This window comes from Egretta garzetta, unplaced genomic scaffold, assembly GCF_000687185.1.
Source record: "Egretta garzetta isolate BGI_Z169 unplaced genomic scaffold, ASM68718v1 scaffold59, whole genome shotgun sequence".
Taxonomy (NCBI): domain Eukaryota; kingdom Metazoa; phylum Chordata; class Aves; order Pelecaniformes; family Ardeidae; genus Egretta; species Egretta garzetta.
In genome coordinates, this window is record NW_009267230.1 from 2,107,317 (window position 1) to 2,114,410 (window position 7,094).

Genomic DNA, 7,094 nt, shown 5'->3' on the forward strand with positions numbered 1-7,094 from the left:
TGTTGTCCCTACTCCATTGCAGGAACCATAGATTCCTGAGTGTCAAGAGTCCAAGGACTGTGGTGTTTTTTACCTTAAGCTACAAGCTTCATGGACTTCCGCTCACACCCTTCACATGAAGAATCTTCTTGTATCTGCATGGTTAATCTGCCAGAAATCAGTGTTTCTGTTGATCGCTGAGATGTGATAGCTGTCACAGTCACTGGCATGTGAGGTCATCTAATTGGATAATGAGTTTCTTTATGACCTCTTGTGTGACTGGGTGCTTCTCCATGCCCAGAGTGCACTCCAAGCTACCTATGGAATATTGTGAGAAATGTGTCCAGTCTGGGCAATTATGAAATGGTCACTTGGGGCTTCACCTGTGCCCTCACTAAACACTGCTATTGCAGAGGTTATCCATAAACAGTGCTGCAACTAGAGAGGAGTATTAAAGCCACTGTGTAAAGGTCTCTAAGGCACTTGTCAATGTGGTTGTAATTCATACATGTGGATTTTGGGGCGAAGAAAACATCTCCCAGTGGGATGTGGGAGAGAATTGGGAGAATAAAAGTGAGAAAACTCGTGTGTTGAGATAAAGACAGTTTAATAGGTAAAGCAAAAGCTGTGCACGCAAGCAAAGCAAAACAAGGAATTAATTCACTGCTTCAAATCCACAGGCAGGGGTTCAGCCATCTCCAGGAAAGCAGGGCTCCATCACGTGTAACGGTGACTTGGGAAGACAAATGCCATCACTCTGAACATCCCCCCTTTTCCTTCTTCCCCCCGCTGTATATGCTGAGCATGATGTCATATGGTGGGGGATATCCCTGGGGTGAGGTGGGGTCAGCTGTCCCGGCTGTGCCCCCTCCCAGCTTCTTGTGCCCCCCCCCACCTCCTTGCTGGTGGGGTGGGGTGAGGAGCAGAAGAGGCCTTGGCTCTGTGTCAGCCCTGCTCAGCAGTAACGAAAACATCCCTGGGTTATCAGCGCTGTTTCCAGCACAAATCCAAAACACAGCCCCATACCAGCTACTGTGAAGAAAATTGACTCTGGCCTAGCCAAAACCAGCACAGGTAGAAAAAGAGGTTATTTATCAGAGGTTATAATTCTTGAAGATGCTCAGTCAGTGGGCAGATTAATTTACAAGTCTCCTTCGCATTCTTCATAGAAACCTTTTGGTGATGTTGGCTGAAAAGGAGCTAACACAGGTGTGCTCTGCTTATACTGAGCATGAGCATGTGTGTGGGGTGCCTGGGCACATTGGGGTAGTGCCTAAGTGAAAAGATAAACCAGTTTTCCTGAATGACAGAACTAATAAGATAATCCCATGAAAAAAACCCAAACCTAAACATTCCCCAAATGTTACAGCTATACCAGAGATGGCCATTATTTGAAAGCGTTGGGTCCACTTTTTTTTTTGTTTTGTTTCTGAATATTCTGAGACATGTAGTAGGACTAGTGTTGAGGGTCTATAGACACCTTTCCATTGTTTATAGCTGCCTTTCGATTATCTAGGATAGAGAATTGTGATGGTCATGTTTTCCATTAGCTGGAGTAAAATAGGTACCACTGGATGTGAGAAGCAGAAAAGTAGGAGGCAACTGGGTCTTGCTGGTTTTGGGCCAGCTTTCCAGAAACAAGCTAGCATTTGCAGAACTGTTAAGATTGCATCCTGTTACTAGGAGGGAAGAGGTGAGAAAACTTAACACTATAGATTCAGAGGAAAGGGGTAGCTTTGGAGTTGGGTATCTCACATTTGGCAGTGCCTCTGAGATGAGCTGCTCCCAGTTAAGAGACCCTGCTTTTCTTGCTGCCTTCCATATATAGGGCAAATGCTAGAACGTAGCCAGAACTGCCTCCTTAACATAGCACACTGTTCTGTCATCCCTAGCTTCCCTAGGGATGTTCCCTTGCCCTCCTTTCACAAGAATTTTCTAAATCACGTGCCCCTGGGCGTCCTGAACACGATCTATATCCTAAGACTTCTGTCACAGTCCAGCTCAGACTGTATGCCAGGGAGTCTGACCACAGCTTAGCCTGAAGGAAAGTTGCCCGTCCAGCCCCACGCTGCTGACACCTTCCTTCCATTTGTTTTTTAACCTTGGACTGATTCCTGCACCTTGCCTTTCTCTTTCCCAGTTTCTTATTCAGGCAAGAGGAGTGGTTACTGTGGAGTAAGCTAATCGGGGATCCACTTGCCTCTGTGTTTTGTCACTTGTAGCATACTAAGTAAGACACAATCCATAATTACAAAAAAATTGTGTTGTTTTCTGAAAAGGCACTTACTAGCTCAGCAAGAATCTAAGGCACAAAAGAGAGTGGCTGAAATTCTTTGGCAGATCTTTCCCAGACTAGGCCAGATGTCAATACCTTATTATGGCTTTAAATTTTTATAAATAATCTTACTGGCAGGTGCCTTTGTTATTCCAATGAGTTGATGGCTGTCTCGTGCATTAATCCTTCTGGTTAGAGGCACTACTTTAATTATTCCATTTTGTGTGGATGCCATTTTCTTTTTATTGCTGCTTACAGCTAGGTCTGTCCAACTTTCTCATTTTTTTTCCTGCTGGTTGCTCTGCTCTTTGTTTTATTGTAATTTGTTTCATGGGTAGATGACACTGGACCCTGTTGTGTAAGAGAAGGTTGATAAGGTGGCCTATTCAGACCTTCCTTTTAATATGTTGTTTTGTACCCCCTTTGCTGTCTTCTCATTACAACAGCAATCTGCGTTCTGTAAGCACTTAAATACTGGAGGTCCATATGTGATGACTGTGATGTTATTTGTTTTTTTTTTTTTAATTGGCACGCATATGCATTCAAAGCAAGGGAAAAATAATAAATATTCAAAGTTTAGGCTAACTTTTTCACCACTAATGACAAACAGTTGGGCTACACAATTTAAGATAGTTCATGGTATGTTTTCGGAGGGTGTATGTTAATTTAAAGGTATGCATACCACTTTTAAACCATGTTTTTGTTCTGGTCTCTTTAAACAGACTTGCATATCGTAATATCCTCTTAATTAACATAGCAGATTTATAACAACTTCAGTCTGCTCCTCATATACTGAAAGTTTTGGGTTGATTACTGCTTCTGCATGGGTGTTGTCGGTGCTGCTGAGCTGGCCCCAGTTGATACTCAGTGCCTTCTAGTGGCTGGAATTGATGTAGAACCTGGTAACAGCTAGTGAGCTGTATTCCTGTTTGTCTCATTACATATATTCCCCACCTCACCCCCGTGATGATCTGACAACTGGCTTTATTTCACTTGCTCCCTTTATTTCCCTAGGGCGCTGGTATATCCGGGAAGGTTGGCTTTTGGTTGTGCCTTCGAAGGGAGAAGAACTGAAGCGCAGGATGTTCTTCCTTTTTTCGGATATCTTTATTGCAAAAAAACCCGCCGGCCTGTCTACCCGCTTCACCAGTGCACAGTGGATAAAGTGTTTGGCCACACACGGAGCCAGGGAGGGCTCCTCAGTGTAAGTCTTCCCGCTTCTTCCGCAGAAGCATCAGTGGGGTCAGGCTTGCAAAAGCCTGTCTCGGCAGCAGGACGGAGGTGGTGAGAGTGGTGACAACAGTAAATGCATGAACTAGTCTGAGTTAGGGCAACCTTTCTCTTCCGGGGTGATGTAGGATCTTTTCCCTTCATGGTGTAGGCCCTCCTGAGCACTCTGGGGTACAGGCTGCTGGCTGCTTCAGTTAGCTCAGGTGAGGAGGGTTCCACAAGACTGACGTGCCCTCAGCAGAGCCCATAGTTGGGGGGACAGCCCTACAGTCACATGACAAGAAATACGCAGCATTACAGTGGCTGCGGACTGAGCGGATCGAAAACCCTGAAAAACAGGATGCAGAAGGATGTGGGTATTGTCACAACAGATATTGCTCGTGCATCTAACTCCCTGAGGGCTGCAGGGTCTTTGACTGGGGCGGCTGCCTTGGGTAGGGGATTCAAGTTCAGGTCTTCCTAGGCTGCAGCATCTTGGGCAAGCTGTGATCTGTCAATGGTAGTACTGGAAGGAGCCCTCGTGGCAGCTCGGAATAAGATAGAAAACTGGACGCAGAGCTGCCGAGAACTGTAACTGCTTACTTCCAAACACCCTGTTAAGTCAAAGTGAGCTGTCATCTGTGGCTGGAAGGAATGGACAAGTCTGGCTCTTGCTCCATACTGTCCTGCCTCTGGCTTCTCCCAGTACCAATGCCCAATTTTTCCATCTGGGGAAAAAAAAAAGTTAGAAGTCACCATGCAGGGCTGAGTTGAGTTCAATGGTGGTGGCTCCCCTTTTATCAGAGTTGCTGCCTTGGCAAGGAGTGCCACGGAGTGGCACCAGATTCTGTTTGCCTTTCAGCTTTCCTTTCCACACAAGACACTGTTGTTGATGTCCAGCGACCAACAAGATATTGATGACTGGTATCGGAGTCTCAGAGCTGCAGTCAGGTAGGCATCTATTCTCCAGAGGTGGGAGGGCTGAGGGAAAGGGGCAGAACATAAAAATGATGTATGGACCTGTGTGTCTGCGTGTATTACATGGTTGTAAGGCTGACAGAGAAGAGCTGACTGGCGGCCAGGTTACAAGGGAATAGTAAGAACAGATTTCATGTAATTAGCCGTGAGCTTTCCCTTTGTTTTCCTCCACAGGCAGCTGAAAGCCTGATCCACCCGAGTACAAGACAGACTGGCAGGATGGCCGCCCCTCCTGGTAGAAGCCTACACAATCTCAGGAAATGTTTAAGGACATATAGTAGGAGAACTGCATTTAGAGGGGCTACACGCTGTGCTTGGGAGGTTATGAAAGCTTTGTCAGCTGTCCTAATCTTAATAGAGATATTGCAAAAAATAGGTGTGCACACTAAGGACTTGTATGTAAAAAATCTGTGTGAAGGTTTTTCCTCAACCTAGCTTAGAATCTTCTAGCTTTTATATGCTTTTTTTCCCCTCAGGTTATTAATTTAAGGACAACCAGAAGAGAGCCTGACTTGCTTTCCCTCATTAAATGTTTTTATCCAACTGTCTTTCTAAGTCAGCTTTTTCACATTTATTTTTCTATGTATGTATCTACCTGCTTTTGCTTCTGGGTGCTTTGATTGAAAGAGATGTTTTGGGTAACATGGGCACAAGACTGTGCTTTCAGCTAGTGCTACAGGGTCACGGTCATCTTCTGCCCTTGAGCTATTTTTATAATTCATATTCTTGAGTTTTTTTAGACAAATACTTTGACAGTTATCGCCCCTCCTCCTCTAAGTGACAGCTGGGCAGATCAAGGGAAAACGATTCTGTGGTAAAGTCCTGCCTCCCAAGTTCCTCATCGATCCCACAGAAAAATTAACTTGCTGAACTATCTGAAATAAACTGGTAGGTAACATAGATTTATGCATATCAAACAGCATTCACATTTCTGGTCTGAAACCTAAGAGAGGATGCAGGTGAAACAGCACTCGCCTCAGCCTCCACGGTGTGCAGTAGCCTCATGGCTTGGAAGTGCTGCAGTGAAAAGCTTGGGCAGCACCTGCTCCTGAAGCACAGGGAGAACCTCCAGAGGGCTACAGTCAGCATCCTGGGTCATCGACCACTGGCAATGTGCTACTGTTCAGTTTACTAAGACGAAAGACCAATTTAAGGAAAAAATAGAGATACAGTATTGTTCTTGAGTACTTCATTAAAGCCTCAATGTGCACATTTAGTTATGCGGAAGCTGCAGCAACAGCAGTTCAGTTCATCTCTTCTATTGAGGGGGAAAACATCTGTTTGAACAAGATGCCACTTTGCCACTGCAGAGTGCCACGGGAAGGGCATCAGATACACAAAGATTAAGATCTGTCCGAACATTGACTTCTTAGTAGTTTGTTTTTTCTTCTTCCTTAAACAGTACCACACATCTTTAATTTCTCAATGGAATTCATTAGAAGTGGTACTGCGTGAGATCAATGTCCTGAAGAGAGAATTACCAAATCTCAAATTAACATTGATTTTTTTTTTTTCACTCAAAAGCTACAGCTAGGACTTCCAAGTGCTAGCTGTACTTGAAGTCACAGAACTAGTAATTTAAGTTTCTTATCTCCCAGTCGTTACATCACTCTCTGAGAAAGTTCTGCTACTCTTCCTTTTTGTTCTAACAGGGTAACAGAGATTTCTTGCAACCCTACGCCTGAGATACCTACCAAGCTCTTGGTAGAGATGACTATTAGTCTTGCCCACATTGCCTCCTTACTATAACCCAAATCCCTTTGGTACTGCCTCTTTTAAGACTTAATTTCAGTGCTAACATCCTAGTCAGTGCTTCTGAAACAGCAAAACTAACTTGTCCTTTCAGAGCAGGAAATTCAGTGAAAAGCTGCGCACCAGCTTCTAGAAAGCACTGTAGGTCTGTCACAGTGGAGAGGCTGCCCCAAAGAGCAGGGCTGTTAGACCAAAAGCTGTAACAAACCCAGCCTTTCCTGCAGTAAGTTATTAACTCATGTGTGGCAAGAATATAATCCAAATAGAAGCAAAGTCACTTTCTGAACAGAGTTTATTTACACAGAGAATATCAACCATTAGGGATCCCAGCTTGATTTCCTTCTCTTGCTGAGTCTCTATTCAAACCCCAGGAAGACGCAAGTAAGCTTTGAGCTTGCACCTCTGTTGTGGCAACTCAAAATTGGTGATCGACCTTCAGACCTCCCAGGGCACTTCCCATTCCTGTGCTCCAGGACAGCAACCAGGTGGCTGGTGCACGGGCAGCTCAGGCTGAGCCCCGTTCCTGCGCACGCATGGGGCCTCCCTCAGGGCGGAGGGGGATGCCTAGACAGGGGTGCCCTCGGGGGCCTGCGGGGCTGCCGCCTGCCGCATGTCCTCCCGGTAGCCCTTCAGGAGCTGGTTGAGCAGCGTCTTCTCAGTGTTGCGGCGCGGGCAGATGAGCGGTGGGAAGGGGTTCCCCTTGAGCTCGATGACTGCCATCTTGGCGCGGTCAAGGCCATCCCGGTTGGGGATCTGCAGCAGGCGTGTGTAGCTGCCGGGGTGGGGCTGGAACCGGGGTGCCAGCACCTTGAACAGCTTGTGGATGAGGTCCTTCTCCTGCGGGGCAGCACGCTCAGCTCCAGCGCCGGGGCTGCGGGGGGCAGCGGGGGATCTGGGGGGG

General features: G+C 46.2%; 2 protein-coding genes across 2 annotated transcripts in view; one reads left to right on the plus strand and one right to left on the minus strand.

Annotated features, from left to right (window-relative positions):
- Positions 1–5,130, plus strand: part of ARHGEF39 (Rho guanine nucleotide exchange factor 39) — an 11,788-nt gene extending 6,658 nt beyond the window's left edge. The window contains 4 exon segments of the mRNA XM_035902691.1: positions 3,269–3,379; positions 3,382–3,458; positions 4,326–4,414; positions 4,616–5,130. Coding sequence (XP_035758584.1) covers positions 3,269–3,379; positions 3,382–3,458; positions 4,326–4,414; positions 4,616–4,631 — 293 coding nt within the window. The 3' untranslated portion in view covers positions 4,632–5,130.
- A 1,337-nt stretch (positions 5,131–6,467) lies between these two features.
- MRPL17 (mitochondrial ribosomal protein L17) overlaps positions 6,468–7,094 on the minus strand; it is a 4,975-nt gene continuing 4,348 nt past the window's right edge. The window contains exon 2 of the mRNA XM_035902743.1: positions 6,468–7,085. Coding sequence (XP_035758636.1) covers positions 6,758–7,085 — 328 coding nt within the window. The 3' untranslated portion in view covers positions 6,468–6,757. The remainder of the gene's footprint in view (positions 7,086–7,094) is intronic.